We start from the raw sequence: 18,302 nt of genomic DNA on the forward strand, positions 1-18,302 counted from the left end.
AAGTGTTTTTCGCAAGCGCAAGTGCATATAAAATACTTATGCCAATGCTGTTTTTTTTTTGACTACTCGCAACTTTGAAGATCCCCAAGAGTCCTTTTCTATTTATAAACAAGATAGATCAAGTGTAACATTTTCTGTGGCTGGTAAACGACGGCCTGTGGCATACTTTGTGTAACGCATGTCTATATAAGGAGTTTTTAACAGAAGACTGCGCACTTGCAAACGTCATCTTGGCCCTCTTCGTTCACAGATCTTAGTTTTTCCGGTGCTAACGGATCACAGAACAAAAAAATTGCACTTGGAAGTCCATCGTGCCATCAATGGTTTTTTCTTCAGCCTCTCGTTCATGTAGCACCAACCCAGTCACCATAAAACATCCTTGATCTAATGCAGGTGATACTTTATAAACAATAGAGACTTGGTAGCATTTTTTGACTTGACATGTATTATTATATTTTGAGCTAAACTATACTATTAGAAATGCGAAGGGAAGGTTTTTGAGTTGTTTGTTTTGCTTGGTTAGCTGATTGCTCTGCCGTTGTTGCGTGTATGTGTTGCGTGTATATGTGTAATTGTGTGTACTATGTGCGTGTGCTTGGATGGTTTGACAGGAATATAGGAAGTGTTATAGAGAGAGAGAGAGAAAAGATGAACAGAACAAAATGAAATCTCATGTTTACTGTGTTAACCGCTTGAGAGCAGCTGCTTCCATTGAATTGTATGCTTCATCGGATTCAATATCCCTTGACCAGCCAGTGGATCGTGACTCCAACCAGTGATGCCACTTTTTCGTCCGTTCTTGTTCTATCTTGCTCTTTGCCGCTACTTGATCGTCACCAGCAGCAGCAGCATCATCATCATTCTTGTCGTCAGCACTGCTAGTGGCAGAAGAAGAGATGGGTGGTCGTATAAAGGCATCTTCTGAGCCAATGATGTAGTACATGTGGTAGTTTTCTTGAGAGATCTTGTACTGTAAACGAGACCGGACAAATATCTTGCTCAAGTGTCGATCATGTGGCTTCCAATTGCTAAAGAAAAGAATCGCCATTAGCTGGCTATCTACACACATAGCGTACACAACTACAGAGTTCAGACATACCGTTTTAAAAATGTAGGATGCATCTTGGACGTATCAATTCCATCCGTACAATTTGCCCAATCCATGTAGCTTGCCACATAGTTCTCGTAATAATCTTGTGATGAAGGTTCAAGCATATCGTCATCTTTATCCAAAAGCTGAATCGACATTTTGTGTGTCTCAGTGTTCTAATAACAAATAAATAAAAGACAACAACAGCAATCAGAATCAGATCCCCCAGTATTTGAATCATGGTATGTCCATAACGAACGATTAGAGCGCGAAATCATCATTCAAGATGCTGCTTTTTGTTGAACTTACAAAGTTTACTTTGTACAGGTTCTCATCAGAACCCACCGTTTCCTCTGCACGTAGTCTGTATACTGACAAGATGCGGGGACAGGTGGAGTCCAAATTCTGGTCACTTCGGAAGAGTTCCACCAGTTCGACGCACTTTTCATCCAAGGTCAGCGACTGGATCTATTGACAATATATCATCATAAAGGGTTTTCAGTAAGAATGGCCACTTTTGAGGGAAAAAAGGTTATATGTAATCTTTTACCTGTTTGATAATGGATTGAACCAACTTGTCAATGGTAAACAGGACGTGAGCGTCAGTGACAAAGATGTAACGCGACTTTTCCTCAAATGCAGTTTGATCCATTTCACCATCGAAAAAACGATCGATCAAATCGAGCAAAGCGGTGTAATAGCCGTTCGATAGATTGATATCTAAGGATTGAAAAGAGAAAGATAGGATTGTTAGTCATTGCCTTCAACCCCCTTACCCCTGAAACTTGAGCCCGGATCAATTCACCCGTTTACATATTAATAATCATTGGCTCGTTCAGATATCGATATCCTACCTTCAAAACGGCTAGTATACAGACCCAACTCGGTAGCAACCTTGTTGACCTTTTTGCCCTTATCAAGATCGGCCTTCATCTGTGCATCCAAGGCCTTCATCTTGCGCATGCGCTCATATGTCATCTGGTATAATCGGAAGAAGCTATAGAACGGCGTGTTGCAGAAAAAGCTGTAGACCGTTCGCTTATGAAGGCCAGGAGCGGTAGCAGCGGCTGCAGCAGCAAACAAACGGTTGCCTTCAGGATGATTGCTGTAATTGTTGTTGTTATTGTTGCTCTTGGTGGATCGATCGTCGTCTTCAACAGCCTGAGAACCTCCCGTCGTAGCATCACCCGCATTACTTGGTTGATCATCCACATCCATCGGTTGAGGTGACGATGACAGTCCTTCTCCTGCATTGGCTGTGGCAGCAACAGCGGCACTGCTTTCACGCTCATCAGCTGAGGACTGTTCTTCGGTCTTGATTGGTTTATCTTCGTACGAACCATCGCGAATGTTATTGTTTGCTGTTGCAGCAGCAGCAGCAGACTCAGGCTCTTCGCCTTCAGTATCATCTTCTGGAGCAGGCGTAGCTGATAGATCGCGTAGGGCTGATGGCGACTTGTCGAAGCTGCTGTCATTATCATCAGCGGGCGTACTTTTGTTATTTTTGGTCAACACGTCGCGCAATAGATCGGCTGACGGATCGGCATCATCGGTCCGATTCCGACCGTTCCGTCGTCGAGTTGTGGTTCCAACAGCAGCAGCAGCAGCTGGAGTTCCGCTCGGTGATCGGCTTCTACGGTCCCGTGGTGATCGACTTGAACCATCCGCATCTACATCAGAATCTTCGGTATTGATCGATTGGCCTTCATCATCCTCGTCCGCCGTCAGGTCTTCTTCATCTTCGGATAAGACAGCAAACCCTTCAGGAACCACGTCATCGACATGGAAAAACAGAGGAATAAAGATGTTGACAAATGTTCGGATTTTGCTGCGGTCGCTGCTACTGAATCCGTTTTGTTTCTCAATGAAGGAAAAGATGAGTCGCGTGACGTCCTTGAAGACCTGCTTGTCGTCAAATGTGAATCTGAGTGGGTATAGATCGCGGATGTTTCCCTTTTCGCCCTCCCGCGCCTCGTCGTGTAAATTCTCAATCTCGTTAACAAGGGCCTTGGCTGCTATCGCCTTGCGGTCATTGCTCTTGAAGGTCATGCCTTGGTAATCCAGAGCGCGGTAGAAGTTTTTGGCATCCATCTCACGCCAAGCCTTGTTCCATTCATGCTATCAATAACACATCCAAGGGTCAGCATTCCATTTCTTTGCTTCGTGCCACGTAATAACAGCCTTTTCTCCAGCAAACTATTGTACCTGAGCCTTTCGCCATTCTTCATCCTTCTGTGACAAACGTTTCAACAAGACCGGCACAACTCGAGCAGGATGCTTGTACAGCAAATCGATCACTTCCTTGCCGCGGTCCTCTTCGTACACCTTTTTCACTATGCGCTCGTAGATGGTAACAGATTGACCACCCAATCCAGGACCCAAACGGAACGCTGCTTTCTCTTCAGGAGTCATCATTTCGAGCTTTTTTGCAATGGGCTCGAGCAGAGCAATTGTGTTCAAGTTGGCATCAATGTTGAGATCATAGTCGTATCTATTATAATACAGAAAGCAAGAGCATTTAGCAACATGGATTACGCTTCACTGTTTCCCTTTATTCACGGCGTTTACATGATCACATACCTCTCTTCCTCACAGCGATGCATGGCTTCTTCATATTGATTCTTTTTGGAAGCGACGAAACCGCTATCCTCACTGGCCCAGATGGGATGGGAGACATACTCGTCGTTAAGGACCTCCCAGCACAGTTGGTCACGACCAGAGCATGGTTGGTTTTGCCACTATGTATGTGTGCACGTTGAAAAGTTACAGAAAATTCAATAATCGTGCATATCCAAAAATAAGCCATAGAGGAAGATGGAAAGAGAAAAAAAAACTTACTTCTTTTGGCACCAAGCGATAACTAGGACTGTTTTCGGTCGCTTTGCAGTGGTTCAAATCAGGTTTGGGAATGATGGCAGCTGGCCGGTCGATCACTTGGTCCTTCAGATCCACGGCTACCACTGTCTTGAACCAATCAAACAAATCACGGTCGTTGCCCAAAAATCCTTCCACTTGTTTCATCAACACATCGGCATCAATGATCTGTTGCGTGTACAAGTTGAGCGTCTTTAGGAATTCTTCATAGGATGGCTTGTTGCCAATATGTTTTCGGATCTGTTCGAATAGATCGACTTCTTCGGGCGATATAGTAGGTCGTGCGGGGTCAAAGTATGAAGAGGCAGGATAACCGGCAATCATGTCTTCTTCCATGCCCATCTTTTGTCCCTTGGTTCGCTTTGGCTGCTTTTTATTTAGAATAAAGGGAAGAGAAAGAGACATTTAGTTATTATCCTTTTCCAGTTCTTTTCATTGTATAAAAAAAAGTTGTCAAATAATGTACTCACTCCCGTACGCTTTGCCTTTTTACCCGGTGGCAAATAACCCGAAGTTTGAGGCGGTGTGCCATAGAGTCGCTTGGAGCCTGTAATTTGGGCAAACGTTTAGTATGTTTGTGATACGTAGAGGTGAGATGATAAATGGAATTTACCCATATAAGCAGGCTCGAGTTCGTCCAGAAAGTCAGGCGCCGGCTGGCCAGTAATCTCCGGCAGAAATTGTTTGAACTCGATTAGGAGATCCGGAGCACCGTTGAATAGATACTGGACATGCTGGTACACCTAATAAATACACACAGACTATATCAAACCCGCTATTCCTATCCCTCAGAGACATCACATAACACTCTAGTACTTATAAAAAAGTGTACCTCTTGGATGGGCTTCCGTTCTTTTTGATATGTCTGCAATATTTCCAAGAATTGTTTATAGGTTTCGGGATCTCCGGCATAGCGGTTCTATGTTTAACCGAATGAGTTAGCATGGTTCTCGCTCTTGGAAAGCACAGACACAACAATTTCCAGAGAAAGAGCGCACAATACCTTGATTTTGTTCACGTAATTGATCGCATGGTTAAACTCAACCGGGGCCCTTCGAGTGCCCCCGCTTCCATTCATATGTGAATGCTCCTGCTGTTCATGAGGCGGCGGTGGTGGAGGCGGTCGCCGTGAGCTGCTTGGTGCTGGGATATATGAGCCATGCGATGGCGGATGCATTGGATGCGACATCGGTGGCGGCAACGACTGTGGAGGTGGAAGCGAGGATGATGTCGGTGGTGGAGGTGGTGGCGGAGGATGGTGGGGCATATGACCATAAGGAGTTGTGTAATAAGAACCAGCGGCAGAGGGTGGAGGCGGTTGGGGAGGCACGCCAGCCATGTTGCTCCCATGGATCATATCCTCTCGCCCACCTCGTTGTGATGATGAAGGAGGCGGCGGCGGCGGTGGTGGTGGTGGTAGACCTCCACCAGGTGGGCCAGCAGCATTGGGCGGTCCGGGCGGACCTCCTGCTGCACCTGGTCCTGTCATGACAGGCCGTGATGTTCGTTTGTGCGTTATACCAGAAGGAGTGGTGACCTTGATAATGTCTGGTTCATTAGGATCACTGGAGCATTCGATACGATAACCAGGAGGCAAGAAAGTATTGAAGCCAGAAATCAGATCTGGGTGGCCGTTAAACAGGATTGACACGCGTTCAATCACACCAGGTGTGTCGATTCTAAACAATCATGTCAGTCCATTTGTAGGATTTCGGATATATTTTTTCTTTCTTTTCTCTTGTGTATAGCGTAGGGAAAAGGACGTAGAGGGAAGAGGAAAGGAAGGGTGGGGGGAGAGGATTTCTCATTTTAAATAAGGAAAAGAAAAAAACTTACGCTTGACTTTTAAAGTCCTTCATGATATCCAAAAACTGGTTGTATACATCCGGATGCGCTGAGAATTGAACCTTGACCTGGTCAAGATACGTGAGCGCATCCCGTACGTTCAATGGTCGATATCCTGCATTGGCGTTGCTGTTGCTAGTGTTGTTGCTAGAACTGTTATTGCTACCGGTGCTAGTGTTGTTGTTTGCAGTGGATGTCTGCTGCTGCTGTTGTTGTTGTTGTTGTGATTGTCTAGAAGAAGTAGCAGCAGTAGTGGTTGTAGGAGGTGGTGGTGGTTGTGGCTGCTGCTGTTGTTGTTGTTGAGTCAAAAGCGAAGGAGGTCCAGGTGGACTTGCTGCTTGTGCTCTTGATGGCAGTGGTATTGAATGAGCAGGAATACCACTCTCTGAGAAAGACGACGACGATGGCGGTGGGGGGAGGGACGGCGCGCCGCCGCGCGAAGGAATAGGCGGTAATGACGGTTTGGAAGTAGCGGTGCTACTACTACTGCTATTATTGTTGCTGTTACTATTACTTCTCGTCGATCCAGGGAATGTGCTTGGTGATGGCAGGCTAGGCATAGATTGCTGCTGTGGGACAATGGCGTACGATGGTCCTGAGGTCATTGGTGAAGACATGGACGGACTGCTGCTGCTATGGTGCGAAGACGGCAGCGGCGGTGGAGGGTGGTGAGGGTGGTGATACTGCGGCATGTCGCCACCCATGCCAGGAGGAGGTGGAAGCGGACGAGACGTGGTTGTGCTTGCAAGCGATGACGGTGGTCGTGTTGATCCACTGCTGCTTGTAATTGGAGGCGGTGGAAGTTGTTGGACAAATGACGGCGACGAAGCTGGCGGACCAGAATTCGGTGGCCTAGGAAACAGAAACGTAGAAAAAGTAGCGTTAGGCCTTAGAACAAACAATGTCGCGACTGTGGTGTGTCACAACAATAGGTAAAAAGAGGAGAATGATAAGCAAGAAAAAGCTTTTTACCGTATGTTTGGTAACGGCGGCTGCTTTGGTGAAGACATGGAGTGAAGGAGGGAGGGGGGGGAGAGAGAAGGTGGGTGAATGAACTTGTACTTTCAGCAACCGCTTCTCCACTCAGTGTGCTGTGGGAGAGGTCCGGACCGTCATATCGTGACTGCGACACTCTTCTTGCAGCCCTCAAAGCGGGATGTGAATTCAAAGACAAGCTTCTTCAACGGCTTTCGATTTCAGGTACACAAAAACGCTTGATTGGTTCGATTTCTTGGCTTGTTGCATAAACCGATAAAAGATCAATTTATAAAATAGGTGTTTTATTTATTTCAAGTTGTTCAGCAGGAAATCACTTTGAGCAATGAATAACAGTAGCTAAGGTTATAGCCTACAGCGACTTTATGGGACTGAGTATCTACAATTTGGCAAGGGTTCGGGTAAACGAATACCTTTCTACCGGGGCGACGTAACTCTTGTCAATTTGTTGAACATTGGCACATCCTAAAACAATAAACAGTTTTAGAAGAACACAGAGGCGAAATCATGAATCCATGACTCGTACTTGGCCGAGTTGACGATAAATGACCAGCATACATACCTGACAAGGTCATTGTTAAGCGGAATTCATAATTTAACATGTCGAGAACCTGTTTCACGCCGTTTTCTCCCTACGTATCGTTAGATATCGATGTTAGATCACTTTGGCTACAAGGATAAAACAAAAGGTATCTCATGGAAGAAGATTACCTGATACGCCAAACCCCACAATGCTGGACGACCAATAAACACAGCGCGTGCACCAATGGCCAATGCTTTGAAAACATCGGTGCCTGTACGGATGCCTCCATCCACATACACTTCAACGCGCGTTCCCTTGCAAGCTGCGACAATTTCCGGCAAAACCTCAATCTAAGCGGACGTGTTATGATAAAAAGCTTTACGGCTGGCGGGTAGTAATAGCCATGCCCTTATAAATCTGATGGAATACTTACTGTGGCAGGACATGAATCCAGCTGTCGTCCCCCATGATTCGAAACAATGATAGCATCCACGTCATTCTCAGCAGCCAGCTTGGCGTCCTCTTCACGGAAAATGCCCTTTACCACAATTGGCAACTTGGTGATCGACTTTATGAACTTGATGTCTTTCCACGTCATCCCGGGATACATCTCGCCGTGGTAATAGCTATCGGATCCATCATTGTCCTGATCTTCATAAAAGTTGGCTCTTGACAAGTGCTTCGGTAATGTGAAGCCGCTTTTCAGAACATGCAATCGTTTTCCCAGTCGAGGTCGATCTAGTGTCACCACCAATGCCTTGAATCCGGCCTTTTCACAATCCTTGATTAGCCGTTTGGTCACGTCCTCTTCTTCTTGCACGTAGATCTGGAACCATCGGAGTGCTTCTTTGGGTACACTCGATGCTACTTGATCCTAGACATGACACGATGATAAGGCTATGTGGCAGTGGTCGCTAGCTTTTCTTCCTGTGTTTCTTACCATGGTGTAGTTGCTGTTGGTAGATTGACAGAAGCATGTACCGACAGCTGCACAAGCTAGTTTAAAAGTTACCCAAAAAAAAAAGTTAAAAGTTCTGTCAATAAAGCACGTTGGGGGGGATAGAGGAAGATTATGGACTTACCCCGTGCTGTAGCCTTTTCCCCGTCATGATGCGCAAGTGCATGGTACGCTGTGGGCGCAACGCAAATGGGCGAAGTGATTTTTTCTCCCAGAATTGTTGTGGCAATACTGACTTTTTCAACGTCAACCATCACCTTGGGTCTCAACAGCAGACTGTTGAAAGAAGAAAAGAAGGGTAGTTGAAGGTTGCTGTGGTTAACAAAGGATTGTAGTTATGTAGCGGGGTGAGTACTTATGTACACACCTGTTGTAAGCTTCCAGGTTGCGACGCAACGTGATCTCCGAGTCAGCTCCTCCGACGTAAAAGCCAAAGGCGCCCGGATTCATTGTTTGCCGGGCATATGTTTCGAAATCAGCTATTGAGGCAGGTATGTTATTCATCGCGTTAAAGGGGGGCGGTGGTGTTGCCCTCGCTCAGTATGCTTGAAGAAGAGAAGAAGGGGGAAAAAAGGGCACATCAAAAAGCAGTTCTCCCGAGGTGAGATGATCACAAGACACTCTTCAAACTGCAAAAAGCTTTGTGTAGCCCGAGAATGATTTTAGTACAAAGTCGGTGAAAACGCCCGCATATTGTTCCTTGTGGGGAAACCTGAAACCTTCTTTTTTCCACGTCAATAGGATTACCCGCTAAAGTACTATCGATAAATCTATGCATGATTATTATCCTCACTAATCAGTGAGTACAGTATGAATATAAAATATCACATGTGTGTCATTCTGCTACATTCTGATACAAACGAAGCTTACATAATCAAGTAAACAGGTAATGGATTCGAAAGCCCTTTGTCGTCGTTTCGGATCTTAACCTGAAGTCTCCTATGAGATTTCCCCGCGGATAGGTTGTACAAATCCTTGTATGATGTTGGTCAAACGAGAAAACACAAATGAATCGTCGACATAGTATTAGTGCATTCTGAAGAGAAAAGAGGCATGGATGAGGTTGCTCCAGATGAAGACTATCGAAAGAAAGCAACATACAGAATTGCTTTTATTCTTTGATAAGTGAATGAAGGTGAATCAAGTTCTTACAAGGAGACAAACTGAAAACACGAAAGCGCAAGAAGCTCTTCGTAAAAATGATGCGCTCTGAAGCGCACGCACAGACTATGGCGATCAAGGAAAAGATGGCGCTCCTAGCAGGGAGAGAACCTGGCTCATGTTTAGAATCACATAAACTGGCTTGTCTGGACATGGATAGCTGTCGTCGACATATTCAAGCGTTATAACGTTGCTGTTAAGAAAGGAGAGCCAATTGAAAACTGACTTTTAGTTCTGTGGACAAAAGCTGTGAAAGGTATAAATAGAGGCACCCTATCCAGCAAAATTCTTTTTTTCCTTTTCTTTGACACGTTGTACTTTTGTAGTACCCCTGTAACTACTCCACACAATGGGGACATTGCAGAGGATATTATCATGGGTCCCGCATAGAATCGACACAGATCGCTTGGGTTGGATGGCTTGGAGCAACCTTTTGCAATAACAAGGAACATAAATTTTCATTTGTATTGCTCAAATAAAAAAAAAACCGCGTGCAATGTCATGCCTTCTTTTCATCCCTGCAGTGCCTTTTTTCTGGGGAAGATGGAAGAAGTATGTAAGTGCCATAAAAGTCAACCACTGCCGTCACCGTCTAGAAGGTACTTAGTAGCATATTCGACATCGACTGATGTAGTAACGCGTTTTTGTTCTTGTTGTGTCTGCACGGCTTCATAAAAAGACCTAGAGTATAGTTTGCCTTGGCAAAATTTCATCGTTGACAGTAATAGAATGTGTGTCCTTACTCTGCGCTAGCAAATTCATGGTAAGCCTTTATTTGAACCTCGTGCGCCGAACGCGTGAATCGCAAGGTCTTTCTCTTTTTATAGCTGTCTTGGCTGCCTTATATTGACGGATCGCCGATCGTGTCAAATTCGATTTTGTCTGGCATAACTTTGCAGCTTTTCACCCTGTAATTCTCACGATGCAGATAGAAAACACTACCCATCATGTGTAATAATAGCGTAATGTGAATCAGAATTTGCTGGTGCCTTTTTAGCTTCCACCAAGCTTCCGAGAAATGATCCACGAATATCAAGTCAGCGAGTCGCCGGCCGCTTATATGCCAAAGTGCTGTAGAGCGGATCGAGAACCACACTTTCAAGTGAAGATAACCCATGAGGAGCGCAATATACAACAGTGCCGAATTTCCAATTGTTGCTTTATGCCTGGACTTGTTAGAAGTCTACCGTACTTATTATTGGGATCCGTCCGTATAAGGTGTACTCACACGTAATCAGGTATTGCTAACAATTGTCTTACGAATGATAGTGAAATACTACTTGTTGCGCTAACAAAGAAACCCCTGATTTATTCCACGTCACCCACCGAGGGTGATTTTCGACTAGGATCTTTCATTTGCTTTTGAAATTTCCACGTGTCACGTTAATGGCACTTTCGCTTCTTTTCGCGGCCACATCTGGCAGCCTATACTGCTATAAACAATACCTTTTCATTCGGAAACATACGAGTCTGATGTATCCCCGCTGTACTGATACAGATATGCATCAGAAAATAATGGCAGAACGCACGGGTACATGTAGAGGTGTGCATTATGCATATGATTTTTAGTGCATTACTGAGAGCTTTACAGTAGGTAGTACAAGAGGGTAGTAAATCTTGGATTGAGCAGCGCTAACTGTGACATGTTTATTATTGCTGACATTTTATATAGAATACATACTATGTACTGTAGACGTTACTAGTAGGAATAACAGGATAAGCGAATAATGTGCTATAGCATGATGCTGGTGTATACAAATGCAATTAATCGAGATACCGACCTTTTTCTTCTATTGACTAGTTTTACTATTCTACTCCGTATTTTACCCTTTTATCAAACTGTTTCGCCTTTGTCAAGCTTTCTAACAAGCACATTCAAAATAAGATGTATTGTATTAGAGCCTGTAGTAGTAGCATGAATCTATTTTTATCACTCGTTGTCGTCATTGTCGGTTGTAGTAAAAATACAACTGGGGATGACGACGATGAGGGTGTGAATTTAATTGTTAGCGAGAAAGTATATTTGTTACATAGCAGCCCCTTGATCGATCGTATTTTCCTCTTTGTTCTGAACTTTCTCGGACTCTACGACAATAGCTGATTGGGAGGGCGGGGGACAAGAAGCTCACTATGATGTGTTGCTGCAGGGGACATGGGTAGTATGTACACTTTTATATTGCTGTGTTACTACTATTAGTACCACTATCACTACTATGTACTATCATTTATGGAAGAAAGGAAACGAGCGGATGCGGTGGTTTCCGAACCCTGCCCTGAACTCCTTCAAAGATGGGTACCTCCGGATATAGTAGTACGTGGTGGTATCAAAACTTCATCAGGAAGCGGAGATTGCTGGGTCAAGGACGAAAAAAAAAAAAAAAAAAAAAGTTCTTTTTCTCAAGGAAAAGCGCTACGCTATTCTCTTTTCCCTCCACCCAACCACCCTCAAACTCTCTATGCACGCTTTTGATCCAAAGCCTGATCAAAACCTCTTCGACCCTATTGCTGGCACCCTTTTGCGACGACGGCAGCTTTTCATTGTTTTTCCCTAAATATCCCTGTCCTCTGTTCTATCACACAAAACTGTTCTTTGGCTTGTTTCTAATCTCTACCATTTACTAGTACTCTTTTCTTTCTTGCGTTCTTCTTTACCTATACTCCCTCATTAACCTACCCTTTTTTTGGCTCACACACCCTCTCTCACTCTTTCTCTTCATATCGTCCTTCTTTTTAATTCTGTGTGAATGGTCAACATTAGCGACAAGCGCTTCACTCCCATGGCAACACGCAACGGATCATCACCTCTTGGGCGCATGCTCTCCGTCATTGACTGCCCACACTCGTCTCTTCGCTTTTTAATTCTTGATTGTCCTACCGAATCAACACTCGATTTCTACATGGAACAGTTCAATCGACTCAATGTCGCTGCAGTGGTACGATGCTGCCAACCCACATATAATGCGAATCGTTTAATGGAACGTGATATTCAAGTTATTGATCTTCCTTTCAAGGACGGTGGGCTGGTAAGTTCATGTGAGAGTGAGAGAGAGAGAGAGAGAGAAAAGAAAAAGAAAACTCCTCCTTTTGCCTCGTGCCACTTCCAAATAAAGGAATGATTCTGGGGATGATGGATATTGATGGACAGCAATACTCTTTCTTGTATACAGCCCCCGCCGGTCATCGTGCGCGAGTGGTTATCGCTCGTAGAAAAGACCAAAGAAAAAGACCCCACTCCAACCATTGCAGTGCACTGTGTTGCTGGCCTTGGTCGAGCGCCCGTGCTTGTCGCGATTGCCCTGATTGAAATGGGCATGAAGCCGCTGGATTCTATCGAGCATATCCGAGCGAAGAGACGCGGGGCTTTTAACAAACCTCAGATTGCATACCTGGTAAGTTTCCAAGAAGGGGGGTTTCTTTCATGCATTTCGACGAGTTGATCATTCCAAACGTGATTGTTCTTGTATATTAGGATACCTACAAACGAGTACTTAAATCGTCGAGCAGCACCCACTCGTCACTACGATCGTCGCTGGGCAGAATGTTCCGAATTGGCGGGAGCAAAACCAACAGCGCCAATAGCAGCAGCACCACATTGCAACAACAAACGTGACTATATGGCAGCCCCCGATTGCCTGCTTTACTACTGGCAGTGGTGTTGCTGTTACTTGAACGACAAAAGAATATCATTAATCACATGAATAATAATAAAAACAGCGACAGCAGCAATTTTGCATGTATGCGAGAAAGTTTCGATAAGGGAAAAGGAGGAGAAAAGAAGTGGTGAAGCATAATTTTATATTGCTGGGGAAGAAGAAGAAGAAGATCTCAAAAGATGTTAATATGTAAAGTATTATCATTGATGTATTATTATTATTATTATTACAGACATGCTATATGTATAATGTGTGTGTTTTTCTATGGTACATGATGGTGTTGCTGTTGCTGAGGATGGTGTTCTTCAGAAGGAGTATATGCGGGAGGCGGTGGATGACAGCAACAATGAGCAACTGCCGGTGGATGGCACACGGATGACGATGACGACACATAGGCTGAATCATCATTGAATACCTCCTTTGCCGGTGGTGCCGATGGTCCTGGCCCGTCATCGTCTAGCTGTGAAGCCGGGGGAGATGACGCAATGGCGCTTAGTTTGTTAGGTTCAGCGACGGCTGCAGTAGCTGCTGCTGCTGCTTCTGCTTCTACTCCTGCTCCTACTCCTGCTACTTCTGCTGTTGCGCTTGCTGTACTAGTAACAGCGATAAGAGCAGGCGGCGGTGGCGCTGGAGGGTGTGGCGGTGGCACGACGATGATATCTGGTGCGACAAGTTCGTCACCACTACCGATATCATTATTATCATTGATATTTTCCATCGCATCTTGCCGTCTTGCAGCCTCCTTGTCCAATTGCAATTTTCGTCTTTTCCGTCTTCTTCGCTGTCGATATTGTCGCCAGTGCCAGTAGAGACAGATGCCGGCTCCAAGCGCGAATGGAATCACGAGTCCGCCCGCCAAAGATAGAATAACGACCAGAGCACGCAAATGCTGCTCATCGGATCGGATTTTGAGAACCAAGCCTTCGTCGTTGGCAGCAACAAGATGCTGTTGAAAGATGTATGCGGTTACAATTAAAGCACCATAGTTGTAGTGCATCTGCGGAGTTAAAGAGACCAATATAACATTCGCTTGTTGTTGTTGTTGATGTTGAATATTTCTGCGTTAGGTTGAGTGTTCTTTTGTTCTGTATGTGTTTTTGCTGGCTATTGGCTAATGGAGCGATGTAATAAAAAGAAAAGAGGACCAAAGAGAGAGAGAGAGAGGAAGAAATGAAAAAAGTACGGCGTAAGGGGTTCTAAAAGAAAGAGTGGAAAGAGGTTCTCCCTCCCCTTCATTCTGGCCATGCATAACAATTTCGCATTTTGCCACTTATTGTTCAAACAAAACAGAACGCACCATGCAGCACCATGCATCGTCCTGGTAATAGCGAACAGAAGAGAGCGTGTGCAAGTCCGTCGCTTTCTATTCTCTTTATGAAGCCACCAGATCAAAAAAGGCTGCAGGGATTGTCATCATACCATCATGGCTTTTATATCCCTTTCTGATCTTTTATTTGTGATAGCTACTTTACTAGTGTATATACTCAGTGTGTGTGTGATGTATTGTACCTAGTATATAGTCAATATAGAACACACAACTTTCTCTTGTCATTGTGGATAGGCTATCTCCTTAAAAAGTTTTATTATTAATGAATTACTATTGTACAGAATAGGATAGGATAGGCCTTGTCTTTGAAAATGTATTCAGGGTGATTTGATACTGTTGGAGAGTGAGGGCGAGGAGGATGCTACGCTGATCCGGTCTTCAATATCGGCTCGACATAGTGGGCTAGAAAAGAGATTAGATAAATTCAGAATTAGAATTTCACGAGATACTTGAAATACAAGCTATCTTTATGAAGTTCTGAGAGGGAGAGGAGGGAGAGAGAGAGAGAGTGAGATCGCTTACCACATGTCAAGTGCATCCGCACAGCGTCCACCCCAGCCGGTATGCCGACAGGGCAGCAGCATGACATTTTTAGGTTCCGAGAAACAGATCGTGCAAAGTGGCCCGTCCCATTCATAGCTGCTGCTGCTACTGTTACTGACTGCATCAACATCCACGACCACTCCTGCTGTCGCTCTTTTTCCTCCTCCTACTCCTTCTTGGTGTTGGTGTTTCTGCTGCTGTAATGTATGAGGTTGCTGTTGTTGTTGCTGCTGCTGCCGATGAGAGACAGATGCAGATGTAGTGGTCGTCGTCGTTGTGGTGGTGATTGAAGTGGCCTGAGATTTGCATCGTGGCTTACTGCGTTTCTGCACATAGTGTAGCACTCGGTTTTTAAAATGTTCATCGAGCTTTCCGGCCTCACTGATTCCCTTGTACTTGACCGAGACAGGGGGTGGATACATCCATGGTCGATCGCCAAAGTTGAGCAAGACGTGCTGGTGCGTCGTAAGACTGACGGCGGGGTACAGCCCCAGACTTACTGATTTGTTGTCATTGCTGTTACTGCTGCGACTCTTGCTCTTTCTGCTGCTGCTACTCGTACTCGCTCTCGCTGCTTCATTTTGAAAGTTGCTGTTCCCACTGTTGTTGTTGTTGTTGTTGTTGTTATCACTGCTGTTGAATGGTGGGGGTGGAAGCATGGGTGATGCAGATATGCCCTCAACGTCATCGTCTTCAGAAACGCAATGCTGACGCGCAGGGTGCTCGAACTCAACAGTAAGACCCAGGTCACATCCGTTGATGAAGAAGGTGCAGAGACCATTGTCTAGATCCAAGAAGCTGCCAAGCACGTCGCCTGCGCGACAATGGACGTTGCTATGCGACTGGGGGTACACTGCAGATCCATCCGCCTGTTCCATGAAAAGAAAAGAATACGTGTTTTAGTAAACAGTTTACACGCCCAATACAGCAACTTACCCATACAGCAGTGCGATACGTATCAAAGGCAAAGCCGTTCTATTTTAGACAAGGTATTATGTAATGCAACGATAAATAAGTTAGCCTGTTCTGCCTTTCCAAATGGAAAATTCCCGCATTTGGGGGTGGGATTGATAGTGTGTGGGGGTGTTCTAAGTGCCAAACATACGCAGTCATCACCAACGCCATATCCTTCTTCTGGTGTAAACCGACAACGACTCGTGGCCCAACCAAGCTGCATAATGCCGTTTGTCAATAGTAATGTCTCATAATACCATTTTCCCTTTTTCACACACGCTGTTGCACGTATGGATTCGAAATGGGGTCTGTCATTGCGCAGTTCCAGACCATTACCGCCTAGTTTCCAATGGGCAGTGGCGTCAAACAGGTTCATGATGGCTTTCAAGTGGGAAAGATCCCATGAGCAAGCGAGCTAACGTTGGTGGTCTTTGAGTAAGTAAACACTTTAGAATTTGCTTTAGCATGATGCTCTTTTTACCTGTTGTTCATCGTCGCCTATAGAAGAAAGAGTAAAACGGAAAGTTTAGTTATCCGTATACATGTATCATGGAAGCCTGTAGCTAATAACAAAAACCACCTACCAAAGACATTGTCCAGTGCCCATCGTGAACAATGGGCGAGCTGTACGTAGCGGGTCCAATCATCACGCAACTTTCCTTCAGGTGGTATAAATCCTGTATCAAAGCTGTTGAGATGTGACATGAACTCGGGCCGACTTGGAGGCGAAGCGCGTTGCTTGATATGATCTGACAGCATGGACGACGCGCTTGTTCCGGTGAAAGAATGCACGCTGTTGTTGGTACCCACATGATTGCTATCTGCTTCTGATGATTTGTCAAGATGTCCATCGAGTGACCAGCCGTCGTCAAAACCATCAACGTCGACGTCCTCGTTACATTTTCCTTTGTGCTTTCGGTGAAACAGACGCACCAAATGCATCTTGGTGTCGCGCCACATGGTCTCTAAGCAATACTTGACTCTGCCTGCTTTGAACAATGCTTGGGGATGTAATGCTGCAGGGGCCTTGTTGCTCGTCATGTCGAGTTCTGCTGGATCATTGTTGGAGCTATTGTGAGATAGTGATGAGACGGGCGAGCAGGGCGACATGAGAAATATATGATGGTTGGCTTCTTCGCATTCGTGGATCACTGCAAGTAGAATCGCACGGATATTGCATGGATGTGCTATGATGGCTTCCTTGACGATGCCTAATACACATAAAACTCTGATAAGTACATTTCCAACTTTCTGTGACCCCCAATACAAAAATGCATTACCTGTCAATGCAAATTTTTCCAAAGCATTCAATGCGAAGATACGAACGCGCAAATCCTCTTCTGGATCAGCAAGAAAATGCAACAACAGATCGCCGACTTGATCCGTCCACAATTCCTGGCACAAGTCACCTGCAAACTTTTCTGCCAAAAGCGACCACAGTGCAGCTGAATTGAGCTTGAGGAGTGTACTGGGACCAGCATAGCGTTTCTTTTTCTTGGGCTTTTTCTTTTGTTGCTGTTGGTGGTGTTCTGTGGCTGGATCACGGCATTGTGGACACGGCCGTTTCCATTGCTGGATGGTCACGGGTTGACGACGATAGCGGCGTAATTTGGATGTTGTTGTTGACGGAGCAGCCGTAGTGAAAGAGGATGGTGCTAATGCGAATGGTGTCACCAAAGAAGTCAACACACTGTACAGATGATGCGTGGGTTTGTTGAGCCGCGACAGGATGACAGGTGATACAGCAGCCATGGTTTCGCGTGATGGAAGTGCCGCGCGGTCCACAATGTGGCTGAGGAATGCCATGGCCACTGGGCTTTCCGGCTCAAGTGCCGATGTGATGGTTGCTATGAATGCAAGGTATCCAGAGCCTGACAAGTGGGCAAGCGTAAGTTTCTTTCTCTATTGAAAACGTCTACACTTTGAAGAGAAACTAACCTTCGTATGCCAATTGAAACAGCGTGTCAAGTGCATGAACCATGCGTCGTTCCCGGTCGTAGAATTCTTGGGATGCGCGTTGCTCATCGTCATTTGGTGCAGCATTGTTGTTGTTGTTGTTATAGTCGCTGCTGTCAGTAACGGTAGTGCCGGTGTTGCTTTCGCCTTGGTGATGGTATTCATGGATGTGATTCTGTGCGATAGTAAGAATATGTCGCCATGAACTTTCAACCATGCGGCTGGTATACTCGAACGACGCCGGATTGCTTGCGACTTCACCTAACACTGGCATCTCTTTTTAATTTATCGCAGAAAAAGATTTTGCTTTTTCGGGGCTTCTTTCTTCCAGTAATAAAGTGTTGTTTGTGTAAGGTAGCGCAGTTGCTGTTGCACACGTCTCTCTGTTCTTTTTTAAACGTATATTGTATCAAGGGTCTGAT

The 18,302-nt window shown here is 45.2% G+C and overlaps 6 protein-coding genes across 6 annotated transcripts; 3 read left to right on the plus strand and 3 right to left on the minus strand.

Moving 5' to 3' along the window:
• Window positions 1-676: 676 nt before the first annotated feature.
• BDB00DRAFT_867052 (uncharacterized protein) lies at window positions 677-6,819 on the minus strand (the record flags this gene model as incomplete). Its single annotated transcript, XM_053126297.1, has 14 exons — window positions 677-1,028; window positions 1,100-1,266; window positions 1,400-1,558; window positions 1,641-1,810; window positions 1,945-3,208; window positions 3,296-3,581; window positions 3,671-3,828; window positions 3,929-4,333; window positions 4,435-4,511; window positions 4,578-4,707; window positions 4,797-4,883; window positions 4,968-5,643; window positions 5,801-6,661; window positions 6,782-6,819. 14 exons carry the CDS (start codon window positions 6,817-6,819, stop codon window positions 677-679), a joined length of 4,830 nt encoding a protein of 1,609 aa, XP_052985246.1.
• A 267-nt stretch (window positions 6,820-7,086) lies between these two features.
• BDB00DRAFT_944207 (hydroxyacid oxidase 1-like protein) lies at window positions 7,087-8,860 on the minus strand. The gene is made up of 7 exons (XM_053129485.1): window positions 8,654-8,860; window positions 8,411-8,562; window positions 8,269-8,324; window positions 7,762-8,202; window positions 7,517-7,678; window positions 7,368-7,437; window positions 7,087-7,270 (listed from the first exon to the last, which is right to left on the minus strand). The coding sequence occupies exons 1-7, from the start codon at window positions 8,788-8,790 to the stop codon at window positions 7,185-7,187; spliced, it is 1,104 nt and encodes a 367-aa protein (XP_052985247.1). The 5' UTR covers window positions 8,791-8,860; the 3' UTR covers window positions 7,087-7,184.
• Window positions 8,861-10,757: 1,897 nt separating this feature from the next.
• BDB00DRAFT_797639 (uncharacterized protein) lies at window positions 10,758-11,473 on the plus strand. Its single transcript, XM_053121559.1, has 2 exons — window positions 10,758-10,990; window positions 11,120-11,473. Exons 1-2 carry the CDS (start codon window positions 10,834-10,836, stop codon window positions 11,173-11,175), a joined length of 213 nt encoding a protein of 70 aa, XP_052985248.1. The 5' UTR covers window positions 10,758-10,833; the 3' UTR covers window positions 11,176-11,473.
• A 751-nt stretch (window positions 11,474-12,224) lies between these two features.
• On the plus strand, window positions 12,225-12,884 carry BDB00DRAFT_753966 (protein tyrosine phosphatase type IVA 3; the record flags this gene model as incomplete). The annotated part of the gene is made up of 2 exons (XM_053118726.1): window positions 12,225-12,470; window positions 12,615-12,884. 2 exons carry the CDS (start codon window positions 12,225-12,227, stop codon window positions 12,882-12,884), a joined length of 516 nt encoding a protein of 171 aa, XP_052985249.1.
• Window positions 12,885-13,562: 678 nt separating this feature from the next.
• Window positions 13,563-14,240, plus strand: BDB00DRAFT_797644 (uncharacterized protein). Its single transcript, XM_053121560.1, has one exon. The coding sequence runs from the start codon at window positions 13,586-13,588 to the stop codon at window positions 13,907-13,909; it is 324 nt and encodes a 107-aa protein (XP_052985250.1). The 5' UTR covers window positions 13,563-13,585; the 3' UTR covers window positions 13,910-14,240.
• A 504-nt stretch (window positions 14,241-14,744) lies between these two features.
• BDB00DRAFT_924775 (uncharacterized protein) lies at window positions 14,745-18,097 on the minus strand (the record flags this gene model as incomplete). Its single annotated transcript, XM_053128787.1, has 8 exons — window positions 14,745-14,829; window positions 14,950-15,839; window positions 15,907-15,945; window positions 16,076-16,339; window positions 16,406-16,422; window positions 16,509-17,135; window positions 17,205-17,795; window positions 17,863-18,097. 8 exons carry the CDS (start codon window positions 18,095-18,097, stop codon window positions 14,745-14,747), a joined length of 2,748 nt encoding a protein of 915 aa, XP_052985251.1.
• Window positions 18,098-18,302: the final 205 nt, after the last annotated feature.

This window comes from Zychaea mexicana (assembly GCF_025766255.1).
Source record: "Zychaea mexicana strain RSA 1403 chromosome Unknown BDB00scaffold_3, whole genome shotgun sequence".
NCBI classification, from domain to species: domain Eukaryota; kingdom Fungi; phylum Mucoromycota; class Mucoromycetes; order Mucorales; family Lichtheimiaceae; genus Zychaea; species Zychaea mexicana.